Source organism: Podarcis filfolensis (assembly GCF_964270895.1).
Source record: "Podarcis filfolensis genome assembly, chromosome: 1".
Taxonomy (NCBI): domain Eukaryota; kingdom Metazoa; phylum Chordata; class Lepidosauria; order Squamata; family Lacertidae; genus Podarcis; species Podarcis filfolensis.
Window position 1 is genome coordinate 96,107,884 of NC_139604.1, and position 27,750 is coordinate 96,135,633.

A 27,750-nucleotide genomic window follows, 5' to 3' on the forward strand; every position below is an offset into this window, starting at 1 on the left:
ATTGGAGACAGGTCTTTTTCTGTGTATGTTTGTTTTAAATGGCAGTACTTCTAAAAGTGTTCTCATTACCTCTCTACTGTTTGGAATCTTTCCCCTCTTTTAGGATACTAATATCAGCCTTGTGGACTATGTTGTGATATATTACCTACGCCATTGTGACAAGGTAAATTATTTTGTTGCATTCACTATTTACGGTAAATCGTGTGTTGGTACATTGCTTAAGAGAATGAATAGCCATGTTCCAAGGGTTTTGTGATGTTCTGTTCGCAAATAACTTCCCCTTTGAGAAAGAAAACATAGAAGCCCACAGGAACCCCAGTTCAATAGGCAATTCCCACTGTGTATGCCTGTATCTTGGATCATGGGGGAGGGGATTAAAATAGGTTAATGCAAGTATACAAATGGGATTCAGAATAAGGGGAGCGTACACCATTAATCATAATTTAGGGTTGTCATTTTTCAAAAAGTGAAAATCCGGACACAACACAGTTGTCTTTTTTGGGGGGCCAAAGTTATTGAGTCAAAATCTACACTTCTGACATGGGTTTTCTTGGCAGCTATCCTTGTATCACAAGGGTACTCTGTTAGGTACTCTATAAATTAGCTCCTCTCTCCCCTCCTCCTGATTTCCATTTTATTTTATTAAGATTTCAACTTGGTGCCCACCTCCCAGCAGTTTCAACTTGAAAACTGCTTGGCGTCCTGTTCTCCATTGTGTTTGACAAAGCCATGTGCAGAATTCCAGCTCCAGATATTAAAATTCCATTAGCACATTGCATAGCCTTTCCTCTCTTTTTTGCTGTATTATCTTAGAACAAATTTTAGTGCATAAGCTGCATATATGAGCAACAGTTTATTTTTCCGCTTGAATCTTTAAACTACATAAGAGGGGGAAAGACTGGTACAATAATTTACATTCTGCCACTTGAATAAATGCTGCACTTACAATCTATTGGTTCTATTTATTTGATCACATTGATAGGTTCACATTTAGGGAACAATGGCTTGTTTTGTCAGAAAATCTTAACACTATTATAGCTACCAGGTTTTTTTTCTTTGTCTTGTTTAGGATGCGGGAACAGAAAGGAGTGTGTTTCCTCTACCAGAACCGCAGGATTTCTTCCAAGCATCGCAAGTTAAGTTTGAAGACCTAATAAAAGACTTGAGAAAACTGAAGAGAGATCTAGAAGGTAAATAAGGACCAGGTACCATTTAAAAATCTGCAGCCAATCTTCTGTATGTTATATTGGAAGTAAGTCCCCCTAAAATCTATTAAGCTTCCATAAATTTGCATAGGATTGCAGCCTTACTGCTTAACAATTCAAGCTTAGCCATGTCTACTCAGAAGTAAGTTGTATTGAATTCAGTACACCCAGGCAAGTGAGGTTGGGATTGCAGCCTGTTATTAGCGCTTATTCCTGAAACCAAACTTAAAGGTTATGCTGTTCAATGGTCTGTCCCAGGAGTAGACTTCTTATTTCAAAGCCAGTGACAAATACTTTTCTTAATATCACATTCAGTTCTTCATTCCCAAAGGAAATCTGCAGGAAATGTGTGAATTCCAAGCAAATTTATTCTAATTTCTCTGGGGGGCTCTGAATTTAACCTTGCAAATGGATGAGCCCAATAACCTGTATACTTGTCTCTATAGTTCAGTAATGTGCAATAATCATGTGAAGGACTGTTCATTGTTCACAGTAATGGAGAATAAAATAAGCAGTTTGGGCACAGTCAAAATAATTGCATGCAACTAGAGATGGTGCTTGCCGATTAAAGAGAAATTCTACTCCTAAAGAACCAAGAAAAGGCCCCTTTTAAAAGGAAGAGTGGTTTGACTGTTTGACAGAAGGAGCTACTCAAGAGGAGGAAGGTCCAGTTGCACACAAATTGTCCTTACTTGTATATGGGCATTTTATTCTCCAGTTATTCCAGGAAAGGAAACAAAGAAGTTCACATCTAGTGCTTTGGCCACAATGACTCAAACTAAAGTTACACTGATATTTTAACTAACAGACTAGCAAAATTAAATTATTTGGGCCCATAAACTGAGGCGTAAATTTACTGTTTGAAGAATAGTGAATAATCTATATAATAATATTGGTCTGTCTTACTGTCCTTAAAATAGAGCTTTCTATGTATATTGAATGAAAGGATTCTGTTAAGGTTAGACAATAAAAGTCTTCACAAAATAATTTATTATTCCAGTTAGACATGGCTGAATTAGCCTATAGTCCCCTTAAAGAAAGTTTCAAAGGTCAGCTGTGGTAAGGAAGTATCAATTGTTATTTATTCATCCTTGGCATACATGAATGCTCTATCTCCTCTCATCTCTTAGCTCTGTAAAACCCTTGGCCTGCCCTCCCTTGTGCTGGTTTGCGCTGAAACGTGATCTGTGTTTGGTCTTCTATTTTTCCAAATGTGTAGTCCTGGTGCTCTAGATTTCATTCTTGCTGGCCGTGCTTCAAGACTTTGACATGCTTATGATGTCAGCGACAGTTACAAAACGAAGGCAGAAAGAAAAGCAGAATGCTGATTTCACTTTTCATCTTTTCCAGCCTGTTTAAACTGAGGAGTTAGACTCTTTGCTTCTACAGCAGCTGATGATTTCACTAAATATTGGATAGAAATTATGCAGGCACTTCTCTAGGATACATGCTACTTTGCTTTGCATGGGACATAAAGTTCCATGTGCCTTATCAACCTGAAAATTTTTTCCACAGCTTTGTAACTCAAAACAATTGAGTGAAGTGCATTTGGTTGAATGCATTAAGTCAAGAGAGCTCTGTGGGGGGGGGGACAGGGGAGAGCAGGCCATTTTCACTAAAGGAAGGCATTCCCCCAACCACAAAGAAGATCACAAGTCCAGGCACAAGAGCTGCTCAATGGGAAGCTTTTGCTGTAAGAAGAGGGACAGTCATCTTCATCTAGCAACTTCTCTAGAGAGAGAGAGAGAGACATCATTCTTACAGATTCAGATTCTGGCGTATTCCCATTTCATGGGTTCTACACATTTTGGCAGGGGCGGCACATCCTGTTTCACTGCTTGAGGTGAAACATGACTCCCTGCCCTGCCAGCTCTACTGCCAGCGGAAAAGTGGCGCTGGTGGAGAAGCGGTGTTGGCATTGTGTCGATTTCTGGCAAGATCTCACGCGCTCCACAAGATGCCATGCAGTTTCATTGAGCTCTCACTGCAAATGGTTGCGGATGCTGCCACTGCTTCTCCACTAGGGTGTCTGCAGTGGCTTTGCCTATGGGGAGGCAGCTTCGCCCTGCCTGGTGGCTGTGCCAGCCCTGCATTTAGTTGTCCTGCTAGAGGTGTTCCTTGTTTAAATGAAAGAGAAGGTGGTATAGCTGTCAAGTGCCAGAAAGGAAGAAACTTTGTTTGGGGCACCATGTTTATCTGTCAGACCTAAACAACTTAGACAAAACCTCACTGGGATCACTCTTCTCATTAAGTTCTATTGTGTTATTGTTTGAACTGTTGCAGTGCTTCATTTGGTGTTTAGCTGATAGTGCTTTGCTAAGTAATGCCAGGTTGAGGGACTTGTGTTCTGTGCTTCCACTGGTGAAGAGATTGAGTCTGCCCAGAGGAGGTGTCTCGGAGGTGAAGACTGTGCTCTGCTGACCTCCAAAAATGGGAATTCACAGTAAATAATAATAAAAAAGTTTTCCCCATATAACATTGTAGAAAATTCTGCATGGAATATTTTGACTGAAGAGCATTTTGTTTTTTAGTACATATACAAAAGATCTGATGAGCATCTGTAGTTTATGGTAGCCATTAAAAACCTGTGGCTGCTGGCAAAATGCGAGTGAAAGCTTAAAGCTGAAACAGATGTGATTTGCAAAGAAAATGTGTTGGAAGAGGCATAAGTCCAGACAAACAAAGTCATTCATATATATGTTATTTGGACAAGATTAAGTTCTCTGTATTATAGGTATATAGATCCAAAAATAGATGTATGGTGGAACTGTGAAATTGGTAGTTGTGATTTTATTAATGTTTATGAGCTCACAGATCTGCATACGATTGGCTTGGGCAATATTAGCTTATTAAATATTACAGTTCTTGAATTCATTTGGGGGGCATTCTGAAATGTGGGAATCTGTCCTTAGCAATTGGTGTGGACATACAAATAATATTTAATTTTTTAAAAAATAACAAAAGTAGTTTCTGTGAGTAAACAAAGAAAGAAAAGGGGGGAAAGGTTTCCTTTTTCACATCAGAAAAGCAAACAAATTATGATGGAAGACAAGCAATTTTGCAGTAAGATCTCAGCTATAGTGAGATCTTACTCAAATCTCAAAATGCTGTTAAGAGATTCCTTCTAAATAAAGTAAAATGTAGAAGCTAAGAATCCACATCATCTGTTCACACCAGAGTTAAATGACTCTGCTCTAAGTCTCTAGTTTTAAATTCCAAGACCCTATGGAACCAAGAGTTCAAACACAAACGGGACCACTGGTATTTTTATCCTTTACTTGGGTTTTCTCACTTGAGATTTTAAAGATATAATACCAGCTAATACATAGTCAAACATATTTTAAGGGATAAAGGATAGTATTGTAGATGAAACAACCAAAACCATACATGTAATATATATATATAAATCAACCCCACCCCAGTAAAAGGCATGCTGAAAATTAGGGGCCAAAGACTTGGGGTACATAAGAATGTTTTTGCCTGGCTCCTAAAAGCAAATAGTGATACCACCAAGCATGCCTGCCTGGGGAGAGCAGTCCATAAACAGGAGCCACCACTGAAAAAGAAAGAAGTGTTTGGATTTGATATCCCGCTTTATCACTACCCGAAGGAGTCTCAAAGTGGCTAACATTCTCCTTTCCCTTCCTCCCCCACAACAAACACTCTGTGAGTTGAGTGGGGCTGAGAGACTTCAGAGAAGTGTGACTAGCCCAAGGTCACCCAGCAGCTGTATGTGGAGGAGTGGGGAAGCAAACCCGGTTCACCAGATTACGAGTCTACCACTCTTAACCACACTGGCTTCATGACACCTGGAGGACACCACATAAGCTATCCCTGGAATAGGCAGATCTGAGCTACATGGACCATTGGTCTGATTTACGCAGCTTCCTATATTCCTAGGACTCCTATCAGCCCCAGCCAACATGATCAATGATTGGGGTGGTGGTAGTTGTAGTCCAAAAACACCTGGAGGGCACCAGGTTGGAGAAGCCAGCTTTGGAACAAGAATGTTATTTCTCAGTGTAAGACATAAAATACATTGGGGATGGGGAGAGCAATTAGGAGAAATGGAATTGGCCCAAGAGGATGATGAAAACTTTATATCCAGTAATACACACAGTTCCAAAGCCAGTATATCGGAAAGGATTTTTTCTAGTTAACAGTCAACGTAATATTAAACTATGAATGACTCAAGTGAAGAGCTCTTTACTGGTATTTCAGTTTATAATTGTTACATTCTCCATTTCTCCCTTTTCAAATGTTTGGCTGCAACATTTCCAAAATCTAAACAATAGCTTTAAAGCAAATACAGTGTCCAGAGTCTTAGATGTGTTGCTATGGTGTGAAAAATATTTAACTTTGCTAGCAGTTTTTGTTTTGTTTGCTTTTAGCTTGATTTATTTTTGGGATGCTTCTTAATATAATAGTTTAAGGTGGTTTGTAAAACTCGAGATGTCAAATACTGCTTTGCTTTGCCAAGCTCTTTAAGCCAAAAAAACTTTAACTTGAACATAAGTTCTGCTGCATCAAACCAAAGGTTTATCTGCTATCTTCTTTCCAACAACTTTCGAGAAACCCACAATTTAACCAGTTTGTGTGCCTAAGTTAATTTTAAAAGTGCCAGATATGTATGGTTTAACCAGTATTGGAAAAACAGAGTATTTCATATATAAGCTAATAGTCTTTTAATCATGCCTAAACCGTAGACTTTGAAAGATCAATTTTCATCTCTCTTTTCAAATGATGTTAAAACTTTAGCCCATACTACGTCAAAGTTCATGTTCATATCTGCTACATTTTGCACCAGTATTCTGCTGATGCTGCACCAGTTCTGACCCCCAAACAGGCTGAGATTCATTTATTTAGCATGCAAGCCTAAAGCGCCAGTCCTAGGTCATTTTGTCCTACAAAATGGTTTTCAAAGCACCAAGTATTTGACCAGTTCACATAGACACAGGGGTGCAGTTTTTATAGGCGGTGATGATCAATTCAGGTGCAGTTTTGTCTTCTGTAAATCTGCATTAGCTTTATTGGACATTTCTGTGTGGAAGGATTCTATGAGACTGGCTGCATTCAGATGCCTCATCAAACCAAGGCTGTAAAAGCCCAAGCATGATTTGTTTTTGTTTTTTAAATCTAAATCTATGTTGCTCTACTTTGCACAAGGTACCTTTGCCTTCTTTTCTTTTCTTTTCTTTTTTTGCAATTCTCTCCTCCACCTCTCACACCATATTCCAGAACTTTCCTGAAGGTTTCCGAACCCCCAGGAGAGGCATTTGAGGCATGGGGGGGGGGGCAACAGGAATCTTTGGTAGAGAGACGGTGCAAAAGCCCTGTTGTGAGAACAGACTTCTACATTCATACCTTGAATCCCGAACATCTTGCAAGTCAAACGTTTTGGCTCCCGAATGCCACAACTCTGGAAGTGAGTGTTCCGGTTTGCGAATGTTATTGGAACCCAAACATCCAGTGCAGGTTCTGAGGATTCTGATTGGCTTCAGGAACTTCCTGCAGCCAATTGGAAGCCGTGCCTTGATTTCCAAACATTTTGGAAGTCGAACGGACTTCCAGAACGGATTCCATTCGACTTCTGAGGTACGATTGTAATGGCAGTAATCACATTAAAAACTGGTTGCTATAGGCATATTTGGTACTTAGGAATTAATTGTGGATGAAGTAGAAGCAAAAGATATGTAGACAGCTTCTGAGCTCAATTCTGTTTTTTCATAACTCTCGGTGTGTATGTGTTACTTTCAGTTTAAAATAATTGTATTTTTTTATAAAGTCACTTTTACAAAAATAATTGTTATAAACAGCAAAAAAATTACAAGCTATGTGTGTTAAAGTCATATAAAATAATACAAACCTAGCAGCTAATAACAAATAATACCAATCTTTGCAGTATTATTTCCTTAGAAAAATAATTTATGCCCTGAGTTTAACGTCCGAATTATAAAGCTTCTGTCCAGGAGGCACATGGTTTCAAATGGACTATGAAATAAGCATGTCTTTAACAATCCTGTGATGGTATTAACTGTCAGGCTCAGAGCAGACATTAGGAGATACACAAACAGTAGTGGCTGTTAGAAACTTTCACTGGTGTGTAATTCATGAAGGATAGTATCAGTGACAGGTTTACAGGGGTCCATGCTGTTAAATACTTGGGTTCACTGTCAGGATGATCCCCATAAGCGCTACTGGTAGGTCCTAGTATTTGTTCAGCAATTCACTCTTATCAACACTGAACTATTTCTAGTTTTACATTTACTTTTAAAATGACACTTAGAAATACCAACTCCCTCCTGATTGACACTGCAGTACCCCTTACGTGAAGGTTTGTTTATATGTAATGATTCTTTGGACAGATTTACAAGTGTCTGTGGAGTTTTAAAAGACAATTTGCCCAACAGGCATTAAGCGAGAGACACTCAGCTTTGTAAATATTTTAGTTTGTTTGGGGATTTTTCCCCCTAGGTTGAGCCAAATACCCCATTAAATCCGTAGAGAGTGGCAAACTGCTAATCAGCAGCTCAAGCTATGTTTGAACATTTTGCTAATGATTTCTAAGCTTTGCCGTGGGAACCACAATATACATCTAACAGTACGCAAGTTGAGGAATTTTAAGGAATGCCTCTCATTACATTCCATACACATTTTGCAGTATAGATAATTTTAATACTCGTTTTAAGGTTGATGCAGCCGACACACGGCAGGCATCCAGAAAATCTATTTTAAAATGTGCTGTGGCAAATGATTACATAAAGCTGCTTGCACATGATGCTAACTAGTTGTATTTGATACTAAATTGGAACGGGCTCTCTCTTAAGAAACCCCATCACTCTTATATGTTGAACTGCAAAGCTGCTGTTCTGACTGCTAAACATTTGGTAATGCCACATGTTTGAGAATCAGTCGGTCCTGTCTAAAGGCCTTTCAGGTTCCATGTAGCTCTGCCAAAAGAATTTGATGGAACCCTAGCTCCAGATTGTGTCAGTCCAAGGGAACACCTCTTCCTACTGTAACTAATCCTGTGTTCTGTGCTGAGGCAGCTGCAGCTATTGGTACAAGGTCTTCAGGCAAACTTCTTAATGGGCAAACTGTGCTGGAGCACAGGACAGAGAAGAAAGGGTGCACATTAGAGAAGGAAGGGGAGAGAGTTCGCCCCATATGCTAAGGCCTGCTAAAGGGCTCTATTCTTGTAATGCACTATTTGAATATTGCAGTCTACTACAAAGGGAATTCAGTTTGATTCACTAGCAGTTTTCATGCCCACCTCAAGGTTCTTTGGGCCATGGTTTGTTGAGTGAACTTTGAAGCACCCCTATTTGACAGCTAGTCGTATTTTCTTTATTATATACACAGGCCAGTATTCAGGAAGGATATCCTTCATGAACCAGAGATTCACACTAGTGTAGCAACCAACCTCATGAAACAAGATTCGATTTCGGTGTCCCATTTACACCGCTGTCTCTTTCTTTAACTCTCCAGGCCTCTTGGCTGCTACTCTTTGCAACAGCATCGTCCAGCTAAAGTCATTTGAACCTCTCCAGAGAAAAAGTGTTGCATTTTCAAGTTGGATTCTTAATCCTCAGATCTGCCCTTAGCCATAATTCCTTAGCCATCATTCCAGTGTGGCACAGGATGAGGAACGACTGTTTACTACAGTACATTTCATTATCAAGGGAGAAGACTGGAAAGGAGCATGAAGAGTCATTAGCAGAAACAGTTCCTTTCAGACCTCTCTAAGAGTCCATTGAGGAAGTCATTTCATGCCTGTATTCAGGATTTTTTTAAAAGAATCCAGTCTCCTTTAGAACCTTCCTTATCTTCAGTTTAACAAAACAGTCACCCCACTTCTCAATAAAACTGACTAGGATAAATATAAGTATGCACCTTTACATTGAACATGCATGCTTCTTTCCCTTCGTGAATGACAGCGTTATTCCAGTCCCCTTCTTTAGCTGCTGTGATTTGACCAACACCCGCAGCAAGGGAGGTAAGACATCTCTGCCCGACTTCCTCGTTTTAAAGCATTTTGATATGAGGAAGAGAGCTTTGCACCAAGACTTACATTTCTGAAATTAAAAAAATACGATACATTTCACATTAATGCTTTGTCAGGGGCAGGTGCTAGGAGGTCAGTAATAACTCATACAGCGTCAGTGAAGTTAAGTCTTTATTCAAAGAAGCGAACAGCTCAGGAGGGCCAGGCCTAGTGAACACAGCAGCTCCTTACAGTGAGATAGTTGTGAAGACCGAAGGTCCCTGCCTTCACACAATTGTCTAAGCCTCCTCTCCCCCAGGTCCTTCCCAAGCAGTCTGAGACCCCATTGACGCATCTGTCTCTGCCCTCTTCATATCTTGTCTGGTCCTAGAAGACCTACAGGGAGGGACCTGGTCACAGCAGGAGAAGGAGATCCCCTGGCTTCTTGAGTGGCCTGCCAATCTCGGCCTTTGGGGCCTACTCCTCTCCAGCCTCCACTTCTGCCTCTGATTCTGCACTGCTCTCTGCCACAGCCTCTTCCTGCTTATAAAACCCTGTTACCTCTTCAGTTTCTGACACCACCTCCCAGTTCCTCTTCTCCCTCGGACGGTTCATCATCATCCAACCAACAATCCCCAGCTCTGAGCCTTCTTCCCTTGGGAGTTTCCCAGCTAGTCCTCCCACCACCACTCCTCTCCATCCAGCCAGTCCATGATATGCTTCTACCCTGAACCAATATATTCTAAAACAAACTTTATTTATTTTATAAGGTTACCTTTCAAGTAAGCATGTTTAGTGTTGCAGCTTTATTTTAATTTCCAGTATGAGATCTAGTTTTGATTTCCATTCAAGTAACAAATAAAATTATCTTCCTTGAAATAACAGTAGGAATCTAGCAGTGAAGGGAAGGGGCAAGTTACTTGTCTGGGGAGATACTGCCTACCTTTCCATCTTGAACTGGGCTGCATGCTTTGGACATTTTCTCCATCACTGATGGATTTTGCTGCTCCCAGGCTGTAAAGAAAAGAACTTGCTCAAGGACAAAGGATTTCCTTGCCTGATCTTATGCCATGTTGCTACTTAGCAAGTCTCCATGAAATTAAGACTGTCAGTTCTTTAAATATTCCATATTGATATACATATGTTCGTTTCCATTAATATTTTCAACTAGCGAATAAAAATATGCAGTGCATTCTGTAGTGAATCGCACACAAAAATATAGAAAAGTATCATTAGAGACTTTTGAAGTCGTTGGCAATTATTTCTGAGTACAGTGGTACCTCTGGTTACGAACTTAATTCATTCCGGAGGTCCGTTCTCAATCTGAAACCGTTCTTAACCTGAGGTTCCACTTTAGCTAATGGGGCCTCCCACTGCCGCCACGCCACCAACACACGATTTCTGTTCTCATCCTGAGGTAAAGTTCTTAGCCTAAAGTACTACTTCCAGGTTAACGGAGTCTGTAACCTGAACCGTTTGTAACCCGAAGTTTTTGTAACCCGAGGTACCACTGTAAATATGAATGGAATCAGGTTCTTTGCAAACATCATGTAAGCTTTAAAACCCACATCAATGAATTTCATAGTCAAATTTGATATATGAACATTTAATTTGCTGATCGGAAGGTCGGCGGTTTATCCGCAGGACAGGGTGAGCTCCTGTTGCTCTGTCCAAGCTTCTGCCAACCTAGCAGTTTGAAAGCATACAAGTGCAATTAGATAAATAGGTACCGCTGCAGTGGGAAGGTAAACAGCTTTTCTGTGCGCTCAGGTTTCCGTCACGGTGTCCTGTTGTGCCAGAAGTGGTTTAGTCATGCTGGCCACATGACCAGGAAAGCTGTCTGTGGACAAACACTGGCTCTCTTGGCCTGAAAGCGAGATGAGCGCCACAACCCCAGAGTCGCCCTTGACTGGACTTAACCGTCCAGGGGTCCTTTACCTTTACCTTAGTTGTCTTTAGTTTACTTGGACACTTTGATTTGTAGGTTGCAGCATTAGTTTTTCACTTTTTAAGTTCTGGGGTCAGACTGAAAGGTGAGAAACTTTTCTCTCTTCAGATATATTCAGGAAGCTGCATTCTTTTTTTCTCCCATTTTATCATGCTCTGTTGTAAGCATTGGTGGCTGCCAAGTCAACAGTTAAGAAAATAGCACTGTGAAGTGTTTTGGGACAAGCACAGGCCCTACTGTTTATATTCTTCTTTAATTGTTTATTTTTAAATGAATTATATTCCATTTTTAAGGATACCAAATTTACACTTGGAATGTCTTTTCTGCAACACTAAGTGGCAGAAAGATCAATTTTACATAATACTGAAGGGGGGTTATTTTGTAGGGGAAGTGTTGTGTTTTTCCAAAAAGAGCTATTTTAGTCTTCGTTGGTTGGGAGGTTTTCACTAAATGTTCCTGGTGGTCCACATGTATTGCATGCTCTCATTGGAGTTCTTCTGCACCAGCTTGTAAAAACACAGTGATATGTCATGGATTTGTTTGACACTTTATGTTTGTTAAGATCCTTGTGATCCTTTTTCTTCTCCCAAAACTACTTCTCTGCCTAACTCCCATAAATAGGTGGCCTTGTGTCCTGCTTTACAGGGGACATCTTGTTGTCATCTATTTGAAGGGCTGTTTGGTCCAAATCTGGTCTGATGATAAAGAACCATAAAGCATAGTAGGAATCTTGACATTGCCCATCAACAGTTATCACCTAAATCAGCAGCTTGAGCAGATACACAATTCACAGTCTTCTCAAGGGTCCTATGTACTATAATTCTATTTAAATTAAATAACTATGCTGATGTATTTATATCTCTGATATAAAAATAAAAGTTAGTATATGCAGATATTGTGCAATTGTGTCCCTCTTTTGTTTTCTGAACCTTTCCCACTGATGTAGTTCTTTGCCCCACCCCGCCCCAGCAATGCATAAGCAGGCCACCCTATCTTCATGCATGCCTCTGTCACTTCATACATACTTCATAGATAGGATGTCCACTTATGCTTCAACAGAAAAGAGGAAACATATGTCCTGTCTTCTGCTGTGGCAACTGCAGTGCATCTGAGATAAGGCCAATAGCTTTCCCTACGTGCCAAGCTGCCGTGGTGGCACAGGGAATAGGTTTGGCACAAAGAGTAAGGGTCCTCTGGCCCATTGCTTGTTGCCAATTTGAGAAAACACAGGATATCACTTAATATTTGCATATCTTTCCCTTCAGTGCATGTACCTGACACTCTATATGAAGCTGAAATTTGCTAGAGTAGAAGAAATCCTTTTTGGGTTGATGCGACTCAAAGCAATAAAAGCAAGTCCGCCTCAAATTCTTACTAAATAATTGCACTGCTTTCCCCATTATATAATAACTTACAGCCACTATGCAGAGTACATGGAATAGCATTAAAAAAAAAAAGCTGTCAAGAAAATATGACTTGAACATCCCATGAGTGAGTGTTATTAGATCTCCTGGTTTACAAAACTCCACCTAATCCCCTCCATTTTCAAAAGTAGCTGCACAGATTGTAACTGTGCCATTCCCTTAGGTAATTATAGGTAGTAATGAGTATGGGGAGTTGTTAACTGAAAATCACATAACTCTGAAAAATATATTAAGTTACACATATTTAAAGCTCTTATCCAGGCATTTATCACTCCCCTTCAGTTCTTTTCTCACATTACTACCTATATAACCAGTGATAAGTGCCTATCTGCCATTTATCTAGGTACTCTTTCCATTTATTAGAACTAAGTAAAATAAATATTAAGCGGATTATCACTGACTCACAATAAACTAGTAACTTCTATGCATGTCTTCGATGTTTTTTAAGCATATACTGCTGCAAGAGAATTTACAATGTTGTATGGAGGTATTCTCATTACACGGAAATAAGCATTGATGCATCATCACCTCATTTATAAATCATTTATATCGCTATTGGCTATAACATTTTCCTTCTTAAATAATTGTTTTTCTTTAAATCATCCACACCATATCTCCCTTAATTGCCACTCTTCACATATAATTTCACTGAAGTTAAGATAATGCAATTATTACAAAGTGCAAATCAATTAATCTGGTGTTTTCTCTTCAGATGTGTGTATTAGACTAGTGTTTAACCATAGGAACATATAGAACATATAGAAATAATATCAGTGTAAGTCAACTGGCCTCATTTCCAAAACTACAACTATGGGACCAAGATGTGAGACTGTAAATTACATAAGGAAGGGACCTTGCTTGCTTCTCTGTTTGTAAATCATCTGAAAAAATAAGCACTCTGCTCCTTAGATGTTTACTCAGAAGTAAGCACCACTGAGTTCATTGGGGCTAAGTGAGTGAGTGTAGGATTGCAGCCAGGATCTCAGTAATCACAGAAGCAATATAATCATAACTCCCAAATGTTTCAAAATGCCTTCTTAGTATAAAGCTTGAGCCATCTGGGTTGTTTTACTAAACTATTCGTTGAATCATGTAGACACCTCTAAAATAAGGCACATTGTTGAGTTTTTTAGTGTCTTTTGGTGCTGTACTTTAATATAGGTGATGAGGGCTAATTTGGGGGTGGTTAATACACAACGAATCCTGTTTCATGACATGGGAGCAAACTGTGATTTTGAAGCTAACCATAATCTAAGATATTCCCTGTTGAGAATGGCATTTTTTTAAATCAGATATTTTAATGACTAAGAATGCAGCCAATGTGGATCAGCAGAATCGCTATCTTTAAAACAATTTTTTCTTAAAGAATTCAAATAATACTTCTAATGTTCTGATAGGAGACAGTTCTTGCATTCATGCTCTTGTTTGTTTCTACAATAAAAGGCACGGTATGAAATAGTCATTGGTTTTTTTGAATGTTTGAGAATACTTGAATGTTATTTTAGTTGGTTAAAAAGTTTCATTAAAAGGTAACACTGAACTTGTCGTTGCAGTTTGTGAAAAACAGATGAAAGTGGTTTTCAGAGACTCACCAGAAGAACATCTCCAGCCCTTTAAGGATAAAATGGAAGCTTTTTTCCTGGAAGGTATGTGCTTTCCAAAAAAAGTTTGTTTATATGTGTTCTCTTACTTTATAGAGCCATATGAGGGTTCTCTTCTTAATAATGGTTCAGACTGCACCGAATGCTGGTGCCCATCTCTTCATACAGATAGGGAAGGGAGACCTTTTCAGATGGTACTGTAGCAATTTTCCAGATGGTCTCTTAGCTTCCATAATTTTACTTTACCTGCAAAGGACAAAAACACTACATAACTCAGAAAAGGCTTTGCCAACATGGTACCCCCCAGATGATTTAAACTACAATTCTCATTAGTCTCAGCCATAGTGTGGTCTCATAGTGTGGAACAGTAAAATAAGAGCTCAGCATATAAAACCAAAAGCTTAGGAGCAACAGGTTAGGCCACATACAACTCACAGTCTTCCTACACCTTGCTGCCACTCATTGTGCTCTGTGATCTGCTGCCTGGGGTAGCCTCCTCATTCTGCCTAATGTTGTGCTCACTCTGAAAGCTGAAACTGTGTGGGCATGTGTTAGGGCTTTGTCAGTCATGGAGCCAAATTGATGAAGCAGACTACCCAGCAAGATACTTCTGTGCCAATCTCTACTAACATTTAAATCTCTCATATTTTGTGTAAGATTGATTCAATGACTGGTTTTGATTTTAACCATTGCTTCAGAATGGCTTACAACCCATAAAAAATATTAAAACAAGAAACAATGAAACAAAGCTGACAAGATGATAACAAAACACGCTTCATGGAGCAGATTAAAATCAAAATTAGCCAGTGTTTAAGAAGCCATGGAAAATAAAATGGTTTTTACCTGATGCTAAAATACATGAGAAGGTGGCAGGTGAATCTCAGTGGAAGAGAAAAAGTGCCACAGCTTAAAAGTCCTATTGGTTGCCACTCAGCTTACTGCAGGTGATGGGGGCACATGAAGAAATGTCTTCAATACAGATCTTAACACATGGGCAGAAACATGTGGGAGAAAATGATCCCTCAGAGACTAAGTTGTAAAGGACTGTAAAGGTAAGCACAGGACTTTGAATAGTGCTCAAAAACAGACCACTATTTCAGACTTGTGGGATATGTTCCCTGGTGCCAGTCCGACTGGGGACAGACCCAAGGGTAGGAAGAAGGCCGCTCCTCCTGGGTCCTTCACAGGGAGTGGCTTTCCTCCCAGCATCATTAATATTTTGCCCCTACACCTCTTAAATTCAGTGCCTGAAATATAATACGGCAACCTAACTCTGTTGCATTGCTTGCAGCCCATTTTGAGAAGCTTCCATGGGCTGCGGCGGCTAAAATGGTATCTATTCTGACAAAGTTATCAGCTCAGTAAGCCAGCAGTTGTTCTCCAGCTCACAGTTAAATCCAAGCAGGAGAAGAATCTGGGAGCTAGAAAAACTCACCTCTCATTTCAGGTGGGCCTCTGTGAGCTGATTAAGTTCATTTCAAAAGCTTCCTCAGAAGAACTCTGCTAGTGTCCCTAGCCAGTGCTGTTTTGTGCCACATAATGTGGCAGCAAATTCCATACATTTATTTTGCGGAGTATTTTCCCATAGCTAGCCTAAATCTACTTCCTATCAATTTCTATTGTTGAGCAGACAAGTCCTCTCTGTCAACTTTCTCCACAACGTTTTGCTCCCTTTTCAGGTCTGTGATAACTTCTTCTTTTTTAAAGACATGGCAACCAGCACTGTACACAGTATCCCAAAGGCACCATAGGCACCATAGATTTGTTTAAGAGGTTAACAAAACTGGCAGCTTTAGCGTTAATATGTTTCCTAGTAACCCTAGTATGAATTTTGCATTTTGGCACTGCTGCTGCACATCAAGGATTTTAAATCGGTTACCCCAGGATCTCTTTCCTTGTTAGTCACTGCCAGTTAAGACCCCCCATCAGTTTCCCTGTGATTCTTCTGCCCCAGTGTGTATTACCTTACACTTTAGTCACCTTGTACCTCATTTATCATTTGATGCCCCTTCTTTCATAAAAAGTAAATTTTGTTTGTATTTAAGTCAATAGCATTAATGCATGCTCCTTCTCTCTGGACTGCACTTTTGAGTATCAGAAACTACAATTAGGAACACAGATCTCCTATTGTCACAGCAGTTCTACGAGACTCTTGTAAGGGAAAGCAGAGCTAATTGTAACTTGCGGTGCCTATTCAAGGAAATTGATATTCCCAAGCGGGCAGTATCTCCAAAAAAAGTCTTCAGCAATTTACTGCCAAATGCCTGAGAAATCACATGCATGGTGGCACAGTTTGATTATGTGAGTGGCTAGTCTTACAATTTCATTTTTCTTCCACAAGCATGGCTGTGAAAGAGACCTGAAACTTTAGCTTTATAATCTTCCCAAATTCAAAACAAAGTATATTGCACTCTGTATTGAGTAAGATCTACTCCCGTGTAAATGTGCAGTGGGTTACAATCCTAGACTATAAACATCTCATCATAGGTTCCTGCCCCTCACTAATGATACGTTTCTAGAAAATGTAATACATATATTAAGCTTCCCCCATAAACTTAGCAGGGTTCCTGCAAGGGAAGGCCTCCACAGTAGGACTGTTTCAGTCACAGGTATGTCTGTTCTGGTGGTCTTTTCATCTCATTTAATTAGCAGTTTATATTTATGGCTCCAGCAGTAAGTGAGCTTGAGAAAGCGCTGTGTATATGTGCACATTAACACCAGCAGTCTCGCACACTTTGATATATATTGCCTTCTACTAAACTCTGAGCCAGCCTTCTGTTCAAATTAAGCAACCCTAAATAATCAAAAAAAGCACATGGGAAAAACCTACCTCCAGTTGTTAATAATTTCCCAGCCTTTTTCTACAGATAAACTTTTCTCCCCACAATGTATTCTATGATATGCGAGGTTTGCTTAAAAGGGACTGTCATGCTGAAATTATTCAGGAGCCTAGGGGCAAAGTAGATGTTACACCACTTTAGAGGAAATAGCAGGTTTGGGGGCCCTAGGAATGGGGTAGGAATAAATAGAGTGTGCCCCCACTCTCTAGTCCTGATCTGGATTGAGGCCCTTGCACCCGCTCTTTACAACCATTCATGCAATTGTTAATTGCATGGATGTTGTCGTGTTTGTCGCCCCAGGAAGCGTGAGAGAATCATGGTTCTCTTGATTTTGACAATGATAAAGTTGGAAAATGATGAACCTCCCTCAAATTATTCACTTATGCAATAGAATCTTGCTTCTGCGTATTACTAGCCTATGCCTAGAAATGTGTTCATTGATGGACCACACTACATTCATCATCTTAAAATTGTTTCTCAGAATTTCAGCTCAGCTCAGTGGTTTGCTGAGAATAGCATAGTGTTGATTGTTGCTAGACTTAAAACAAGTATTCAAAGTTTTCAGCTCTGCACCTCCAGTTCCTGAAGCAAAAGTAGCAAATGTACCTTCCAGACGCTGTGGGACTCCAGCTCCCATTTGCCCCAGTCAACCAGACCAGCGGTTAGGGATTATGGGAATTGTGGTCCAGCAGGATCTGCAGAGCACCGTGTTGGTCATGCCTCCCTTAAAGGCTGTGTGTTCCCTTCCACTAGTGCAGGAGTTTACAGCTTTACTGATTGTTGTTCAAATGTCTGTCTTCCTGCGAGCAGGATACCTTCTCTGTAGTAATAAGGCTAAATATCTTACCTAGTAAAAGCTTGTGCAGACCACCTATTCCCAGTACTTTAGCTATTGTTAAGGGATTGGAAGTGTTTCATTTGCACAGGCTGTGCATGAGGCAGAAAATCTTGCTATTTTGTTGGATCTGCTGGTGTGCAGGTATTTTTTTTTTAAGAGCAAAAGTACGTTTTAAAAAAATCATCTCTATAAAAGTTGAGAAATGATAATTACTGGAAAAATCAACTATTACTTTTGACAACCTGAGTAAGGAAAAGAATTCTTAACTCTCCCCTGCCCCAGCCCTAAATGGAGTATCCCATAATAGTCTAACGATGCATTTCTTTAAGCATTCCCTGCTACTTACCTATTCTTTGTACATTTGGTCTGCTGTTGCATACATAACATTCACACATAACCTCCATGTTAGGGAAAGCAAAATGGCTTTCTATTCTTTGTTACTGAACATGTTAGCATATGTGAGGCCAGCTGCTCTTACTCATAAAGGACTGATCTGGGAAGAAACTCCTGGATGGTTGATAGCCAAAGCATGATATGCCACATTACTATTTTTAATTAGTGGATATTTTTAATTAGTGGTAAAAACATAATGGAATAGTAATTTAAAATAATCAGAAATATGCTTCACAGTTCATCAATTTTTCCGTCTATGGCATATGTTTTTAGTGAAACAGTGTTTGAATAACCATAATTTCCATGTTTTTCAAATTCCATTTGTTGCTAAACATTTATTGTGATCCTGATTTTCATTGCCTCATGCTCAGGCATGTTTCCCCTTTCTTTCCATGGCCATGAATTGCAACAGCTGCAGGCGACTGGAAAAATGTTAGTAGTGCCAGGGATAGGATATGACTGTCTGCTCTCAACAGCAAAACTGAATCTTACAAGGAGATAATACTGAGATTCTCTTTTCAACAGGAATGTTTATTTGCCCATGTAATTGTTGTGTGCAGTTGTAGAAAGAGACTCAGTGTACACAAATCCGGATATGAAATGGACCTCGCCTTGTGAAGTAGCAAATGCTACTGTTAATTGAAATTTTGCAATCTAATGAAAAGGAAGCTGTCCTAACACCATTACAGTTACTTCTTCACAGTTGTGTTGTACATAAAGGGATCAAATTAGTACAAGTTAACTCATTTAAACCACCTGGTTTGGCAGTTGCTGTCCTTATCAACCAGGAAGTAACTATTCTTTTGATAACGGAAGTTATCTCAGACCACATCAGAATTATTCATGTCCATAGACACAAGCCATAATGGATTAATTTCTTTATAACCCTTATTCATTGATGTGGTTATTCATTTTAAATGCAGTAAGTCTTATACAAGTCTTATACAAACTCATTTTCAGGTTTTCCATGTTTAAAATTCCGAAGTACTGCCTAAGAGTATTGTTTAGTGGGACGGAATGACTATTTCACACTGGTCTAACAATTGCCCTGTGTCCTAATAGCCCTCAATGACTCCTATACATGATTTTTGAATATGTAGCGATCTGCCTTCTTTCAGCCCAAGCACCATTTAGTCTGCTACGTCACCATCATATGTCTATGAGTGCATTTGTTAGTCCAGTTTAGGAAGGCTGGTTCGTGAACAGGGATCAGGTGACTGGATATAAATCCATCATGAATATTCAGCCTACATTCTTCATGAAGATACAGAAAAGGTAAATGAGGTCCCGAGGCCTTAGTCAGCAACTAGCTTTCACTGGAGAACTGTTTGAGAATAGAGTCAGGGGGTGTGGAGAGCCAAGGCTGTCCCTGTCTCTTCAAGGTCACTAAATTGACGCGGGTGGCGCTGTGGGTTAAACCACTGAGCCTAGGACTTGCCGATCAGAAGGTCGGCGGTTCAAATCACCGCGACGGGGTGAGCTCCCGTTGCTCGGTCCCTGCTCCTGCCCACCTAGCAGTTCGAAAGCACACCAAAGTGCAAGTAGATAAATAGGTACCATTCTGGCGGGAAGGTAAACAGCGTTTCCATGCGCTGCTCTGGTCCGCCAGAAGCAGCTTAGTCATGCTGGCCACATGACCCGGAAGCTGTACATTGGCTCCCTCGGCCAATAAAGCGAGATGAGCGCCGCAACCCCAGAGTTGGCCACGACTGGACCTAATGGTCAGGGGTCCTTTTTCCTTTACCTATTTCTATAGACATTTATCCCTCAACATCCCTGTTTTGTCTCTAGGATGACAATTTCATTAGACAAGTAGTACCCTTGGTGGCCTGGTTTGGCCTAGAGTCTTCCAAAGACTTTCATAGAGGTGGAAATCTTTACTCCAGTTCCCTTCTCCAGCTCCAAACAACTCCCTTCCACTACCAATGTCCACACATGTAGACTTCTTCTGATCCACTTCGACATGCCTTGTTAATGGTATGCTCTGACTTGGGAACATGAGAATGTGACCTGAATCACCCCAATTTGCCTTGTTATTCAGGGAATACACAGATCCATTGTGGACACATAGTAAATATTACTTGATTTTACTACCAATTATGAATTCCATACAGGTTAAACATGGGCATACTGTCAGTACCTTATTTGCATCTGGTTATATTGTTGGCCAAAGTGTGAAATGAGATGTCTAAGAAAGTCCTGCTGGGAGAAACAAGTGTAAAGAGGCTTACATAATTCATTTAACTCTTTGGGCAAGTAGTTTCAATCTAGTTATGATGTTTCAGACATGGCTGTATTCTAAACTAAAAAACAGCAACCCTGTTCAGCGCAGTTTTGCCCACTGGTCTTACCAAGCCCTTTCTCTAGCTCAGCATCAATGCACACAGCTTTAAAGGTGTAAATTCTGAAGGAAAAGAATAGAAATAGACTCACATGTTCATTTCATTTTTAACATTATGCAGGATCATTTGCTTGTGGCCTGTTTTTGTATATTAAGCTGCAATTCACAGTCTGGCCAGCACCTTTATGGATATTAAAGCCGTTGAAACCATTTCTAACATTGAATATTCTCAGATATTGATTTCTGACTCTCTAAGCAAAAAAGCTATTGAAATTTTCACTTTCTTCCAAGCAACATTTGGGTAAAAAAACTGAGTACTGCAGTTCTTTATTTTTCCTAACGCACACTCACACACATATCCATTTGTGCCTTTAATCTATTCACTGTGATTGAAATATACATTTAAATGAGCAAAGAAACAGATGTGCTCCGTATAAAATATGCTATAAATCTTGTCGCACAACTTCATTGCTCCATGCTCTCTTACAGAAACTGTCAAATATCCAGTTTTCATCCTGGTATAAAATGCTCATTTTCTGACTTGGCGCCAACCACCATATGCCAGAATAAAGTCAGTAACCAACAATAAAAAAGGCAACATAAGCACCTTTGAAATGGTACAAAGCAATTAACAGTGGGAAAAAGTCTATATAAATCTATGAAGAATTAATCTCTGCTTTGCCACTGTCCTGCTGTGCATTTACAATGAGCCTCTGCTCCTGACCACCAGAAGTGGCTTAACTTCATAAAAGGAGAATGTCCTAATGAGGGAGGGGAAATAAATGAAAATGAAAGCCCTTGTTTTTTTATATCCTTTCCACCTTTTAATTGTTTTAGGAAAACATAGTTTTGCATATGTTCTGATCTGTGAGTCTGCTGCACATCTTGCATGCCTATATTTTTACCTGATCATGTGAAACCAATCTTTACAAAGCTCAATGTGAAGAAATAACCTCAGCTTCATAAATCATTGTTAGCATCCCACAGGAGGAGGTAATGCTGTGGTTTTTCTCTTCTAAAACATTTCAAGCCTTCACTTTCATATGTTTTTTTCCTAAAATTAGTTTCATTCTGCCCCTATGCATTCTCTCTCTCTCTCTCTCTCTCTCTCTCTCTCTCTCTCACACACACACACACACACACACACAGACATACAATGACCCATTCTTTACAAATCAGGCTGGATATATAAACCAATTTACTTGTTAGCTGGGTATTTATAACAGTCTCATGTTTTAGAGAAGACCTGTTTCCTATTCTTATGGACCATCATTTATCATAATTTTGAACATATTACCCCGTACTAAGAATGTGCTGATCTTTATGCTTTTTCTCTAATTCTTGCTAGAAGATTTTATATGTGAAATCTGCCTGCAGAATAGATTAGTTTAAATTTACTGAGTTTAAAAGGGATTAAAACTAATTTTCAAATTTCTTAAACTGTTTGGGTATGCTTAACAATCTCAGAAGTATGAATCAATGACATTCTGTTTGTAATACTAGCATACATTTCTGTTATGTTTAATAAGAACGTGTTTTAAAAGTTATTATCTGTAATCCCAGCTGGAAAAGGAATGATAGATTAATGTCATTTTAACCTACTTGCATGGGAATATTTTTGCAAAATTAGATTTTTGCAGTTTCCAGTTAGAAAAACATTACTTTTAGCATAATCTAAATTTAGAGGCATGCGGGGTATTCTGTTAGCACCAGTATATTTTAGTGAAGTGTTGCTAAAGAATATATTAATTGAAAACAAAATTTAAAATATCATCTTTCATCTTCTAAGCATAAGTTTTCTTTAAGTAAAACAATCTGTCTTTCAAAAGCAAATTTCTAGGGGGAGAAGATTGTCGTTTATATTGAAAGATACCAAAGAAAAATGAATATATAATATCTGGCTTAGCTGGCCTCACTGCCATAATACCTAGTAAACTAAACTTCAACATTATTTTGACAAATATATAGGCAACATTATCCTATTTTAAACAGAGCATATTTTCTTAGTTTCCTTGTGTTACTTCTGATAATAAACAGTTGAATTTGTTCTGTGGGCTGAATGCATAAATATAATCAGTGTTTTTGCATGTGAATACTCAAGATTTCATGTACCGTGGACTTGAAAAATGTTAAGACTTCCAAAATCCCTCCAGGTTAGGGATGAGTCGTATCTTACCCTTTGCACACCCACATGCACAAATATGTATACACTATACTTACATATGTACACTTCTTAAACATCAAAGCAACACTGGTTTGAAAACAGGTTAGGTTACAGTATTACACATATAAAACCTGGCATTTTTAAGACTTGTTAAACACTGCCCCTTAAAAATGTTGATGTTGTTGTTAATTAATTAATTAATTAGTTGAATTTGTATACTGCCCTATACTCGCAGGTCTCTTGTACATCTTAAGGGAGCAATCCAAACCCAAGATGAGCAAGGATGAGCAAGTTAGGATTGAGCAGTTCTCTGATATAGCCAGCCAATTCCTGGTACAGCTGGGCCACACCAGTGTAATTCCCCCATGCTGGGGGGAACGGGACTTGGGAACAAAAATAGACATTTCATTAATTGATCATAAGCAATTAACACAGAGAGTTTTAAAATAATCAAATAACCAGGAAGGATCAGGACCATGATTCGGCGGGGGGGGGGGGGTAATATTAATCGTGCTACATATCGGGCAAGTACCTGTCAAGGACTTGGTCATCCAGAATTTGGCCTTGTATACATGAGCTGACCTGGCACATATTGGAGATCTGGCTGCATGGGACAGGAATTGTAAATTGGTCCACATTTTGTGTACTCGGTTTCCTGATGCAGCAGCTGGCAAATCTAAGTGATTCTGGTGCGCAGGGAGGTAAAGTTGCAGTAGTTATGTGATTTTTATTTTCCTATCACTTAATTTTGAGTGTGGTCTAATCCACTGAGCCTAGGGCTTGCCAATTGGAAGGTGGGCGGTTCAAATCCCCACAACAGGGTGAGTTCCCATTGCTTGGTCCCAGCTCCTGCCAACCTAGCAGTTCGAAAGCACATCGAAGTGCAAGTAGATAAATGGGTACCGCTCCAGTGGGAAGGTAAACGGCGTTTCTGTGCACTGCTCTGGTTTCGCCAGAAGCGGCTTAGTCATGCTGGCCACATGAACCAGAAAAACTGTCTGTGGACAAACGTTGGCTCCCTCGGCCAGTAAAGCGAGATGAGCGCCGCAACCCCAGAGTCATTTGCAACTGGACTTAACAGTCAGGGGTCCTTTACCTTTTTAATTTTGAGTGTATGCACCTAATGGTGGACTTCTGAGTAGAGCAGAGCAGAGCAGAGATACCATTAATGTGCTAGACAACCCACTGCTCAAATAGTTTCCCTGCCTGATTTGGATGAGGTAATCTCCGGTCTGGTGTTGCAGCTTTCTTAACCCACTTTACTTTTCAAAAAGTGCTATTCAGATCCATTAAAATGAATGGAAGCTCAGAGATTTATTTCAGTGAGGTGTGAAAATGCCCTCCATCAGTCTGAAAGGTGCCACCAATTTTTGTGTAGTTTTTGCCACAGCACATTAACATGTCTGTCTTTTATGGAATTTGTACTCAATAATTGTCTAGCTAGAGCCAGTTTTTTAGCTCTAGTCCTGTGTATCAATGGGAACAGAGTTCCTCACATAAAGCAGGTTTTCTATGTGATTTTTAAAAAAATTGGTTTGAATTAATTCACAATCTGGTCAAATTCATTCCATTTTGTCTATCGCCTACATAATTGTCAATCATTAAATAAAGAAAACCTACTTTGGGCAGTAGCTTGCACCTTTGCAACATTTAGTTTAAAGAAAAGGCAAGTGAGAGAAGATATGATAGAGGTGTATAAAATTTTGCATAGTATGAGGAAGGTGGACAGAGAAACATTTTTCTTTGTCTTTCATCGTACCGGACCTCATGGACATCCATTGAAACTGAATATTGGAAGGTTCAAGACAGCCAGCACATAGTTTAACAGCCAGAACATAGTTAAACTGTGGAATTGAGCGGCTTCAAAAGAGGATTAGACAAATTCATGGTGGATGAGATTATCAGTGGCTACCAACAGTGATGGTTATGTTCTGCTGCCCCTGTCGGAAGCTATATGCTTCTGAAAACCAGTTACTGGGTACCAAAGAAGGGGAGAGCGCTGTTGCACTCAGGTCCTGCTTCCCACAGGAATCTGGTTGGCCACTGTGAGAACAGGATGCCAGACTGGATGGGCCATTGACCAGATCCAGCAGACCTTTATTTAGATAAGTGGTATTAATGGCATATTCAATGCAAAACAAATGCTTACTGAAATCCAGTCATTACATGATATATGCCTCTCTACTCCAGAGGCTATGTTGTGTTGGAGTTCCAGAAGAGATTTCCCAGAACATGCGTTTTTGTCAAGAATGGATCAGACAGCACAACTTTCTCTCTTGGTCTGATGCCAGACTGTCTGGAGAGATGGCTTATGTCCCTTGTCAGGAACTGATGAATCTTTATAGGTTACCTCTGATTCCTGGGGAAAGATCTATTCGAAGTCAATTACGTCCAGGGGGGGTCCGGCACACTTCACTTGCGCCGCTCTGACCCTTCTCAAAGACCTTTGACTCCAGCAGAGTAAACACAGCAGCAGCAGAAGCAGGAACGTTCTTCGTGTGAAGGCAATAATTCAGGCTGACACTTAGCAGACTCCTTATCTAAAGTCTTTATTCTCGTACAGATCAACACATCGTAAATCTTCCCGGTGAGACGCAACTCATGTCGACTCTCTCTCACACTGCGTGCGTCTTTCTCTCTCTCTCAGAGATACTGGCCACTCCCAGTGTTCTATCCCCGCCCTCAGAATGTGAGGCGTCATCACTCAGAACTCTTAACCCTGTAAGTTCTGAGCCACTCCCAACACCCCCTCTCGAATCACGTTCTGAGAGGACTTCTGAGTGTTCAACACCTTCCCCATTGCCTTCCGCCCCTTCCTGGCATCGTTGTTAGGCACCTGTTGAACCTCACAAACCTCAGGTTCGCACTGTGCGAAACCAACCCACGCATTTGTGACCTGAAACCTCTCAGGTGGAATTCCCTTTGTTGCCCGTGAAGACCGCCTGGGCACAAACTGGGATTCTTCTCCTGACCCACTGGGGCCAGCATGTGTGTCTTCCTCATCAGACTCCCCCTCTGACTTGACACGTCTGTGAGCTTTCTCCATTATGCGCACAGGAGATGAGGGCTCACTCTTGGACACTCCTTTCACAACCTGTGGAGACGCCTCCCCCTGGTCCTGATCCTGATCATCGACCAGATCACCATTATCTGGCTCTCCCTCCTGCTCAGATTCGGATTCAGACAGACAATCTGAGACAGTGTCATGGCTGACTTTGCGCCTTGACCTATTTCCCTGCTGCTCTTTGAACTCAGCATGCTTGCTGACCAGAAGCTTGGTCTGATCACCTTCTGGGTACGCAAATCTCCACCCCTTTGTCGCGGGTTCATACCCACAGAAGATCATTTCCTGGTATTTTGGACCACCCTCTTGCTGCAAACACTTTGGTACAGGCACCATGGCTCTGCAACCAAACGAACGGAAGAAATGCACCTGTGGCTTCTGTCCGTTGAGCAAGAAATATGGTGTGTCACCTACCACTGCATTGTAGCACCTGTTCATCGTGAAATTGGCCGTCTTTACCGCCTCCCCCCAAAAACTGTGAGGCAAACCAGAGTCATCCAGTAAGATCTCGGATGCTCGGACTAGAGCTTTACTCCTAAGCTCTGCCACGCCACTCTTCTGAGGTGAAGTCACCTTGTGACGTATCCCCCTCTGGCGAAAGAAACCCTTTAGAGCAGACCCAGTGACCTCAGAACCACGGTCAAACTGGAAACCTTGCACCTTGGTGGAGAACCTCTGTTCCACCTCCGCAACCCAATCTTTGATCAGTTGCGCTGCTACCTCCTTAGCTTTCAGCGTGAAAGCCCATGCGTTCCTAGTATAATCATCTGTCAGCACCAGCAGATGCCTGGCTTTGCCCAGACTTAGCTGAGGCATAGCTAAAAGGTCTGCATGCACAAGCTCAAAAGGCTTTGTGGTCACTCTCTCCACCCTGGGATGGCTAAATCCCTTGTTTCTGGCTTTCCTGCAAGCCTTGCAATTCAAAGGTTTACCACATTCTTTTACCTTGCAACCTTTGGTGCACTCTGATAACATCTGGACGTCCTCACAGGACCCATGTGACATCCTCTTGTGCCACACGCAAGCACACGACACATGAGTGTGATCAGTGGCTTTCCCAACATTCCCCTCACCCTCCAGAGGTGATTCCAGAACAAAGAGATTGTTCTGATTTCTCCCAACACGTACCAGTTGCTCTCCACCTCTGGAAATTGTGCAAACATTGTTTTCAAAACTCACAGAATATCCCTCCTGTAAAAGGCATGGTACAGATAGCAGGCAATGTTTTAACTCAGGGAGAACATAAACCTTCAATTCAGCCTGTAAAAAAGAGACAAACATGTTAGAAACATGGGTTACACGGCCCTGTGAACCTGTAGCAAATCTAACTGTTTTCTCAGTGGAAACAGCCTTGCAGTTCCACATTTGTCCATCAGGTGGCGCTGTTACCAGATGGGCATTCGCAGCCGAGTCAACAACCCAACGTAGGACTCTCCCCCCTCTGGAGTTGTCCTTCTTTGTTGCCTTAGCAACTGGCTTCCTGCAGGTGTTGTTGTTGTCCAAAACCGCCATCGAAGCAGTCAGCTGATAAGCCTTCCCACGTCTGCTCCCCCTGTTGCCATGGAAACCCGGCTGGTTCCCATGGGAAATGTCCTTGGGACTTTCCTGCCCTTTGTCTCGCTGTGGACAGCTTCGGCGCAGGTGCTCCGGAGAACCGCAAACAAAACATCTCCGAGTGGAAAACTTTGCAAATTTGCCTTTGGTCTTTTCTGCCCCCCCAACCTTTCCAGCAGCCCTCCTCGAGGCTTTTCTGCTGTTGGGAAAATGGCTTTTGGCTTCTGCTGTGGTTTCTCTGCAAACCCCTTCCAGCTCCTGCCAAACAGCCTGGGCACTCTCAAGACCCTTGGAATGGCCTTTCTGGCCTGCACCCCCAAACTTAGGTGCAAAGCCTCCAGAGGAACAGCTTGCCACTGCTTTCCTCTTTCCAGCTTTCAGCAGCTTCCCAGCA

The 27,750-nt window shown here is 40.8% G+C and overlaps 1 protein-coding gene and 1 long non-coding RNA gene across 2 annotated transcripts in view; both read left to right on the plus strand.

Moving 5' to 3' along the window:
- Positions 1 to 27,750, plus strand: part of LOC310767021 — a 962,895-nt gene that overhangs the window by 906,855 nt on the left and 28,290 nt on the right. The window lies entirely within an intron of this gene.
- The window catches only part of FMN1 (formin 1), a 110,613-nt gene that overhangs the window by 64,785 nt on the left and 18,078 nt on the right, over positions 1 to 27,750 (plus strand). Inside the window, exons 11-13 of the mRNA XM_083610835.1 lie at positions 104 to 163; positions 1,070 to 1,190; positions 14,115 to 14,207. Coding sequence (XP_083466961.1) covers positions 104 to 163; positions 1,070 to 1,190; positions 14,115 to 14,207 — 274 coding nt within the window. The remainder of the gene's footprint in view (positions 1 to 103; positions 164 to 1,069; positions 1,191 to 14,114; positions 14,208 to 27,750) is intronic.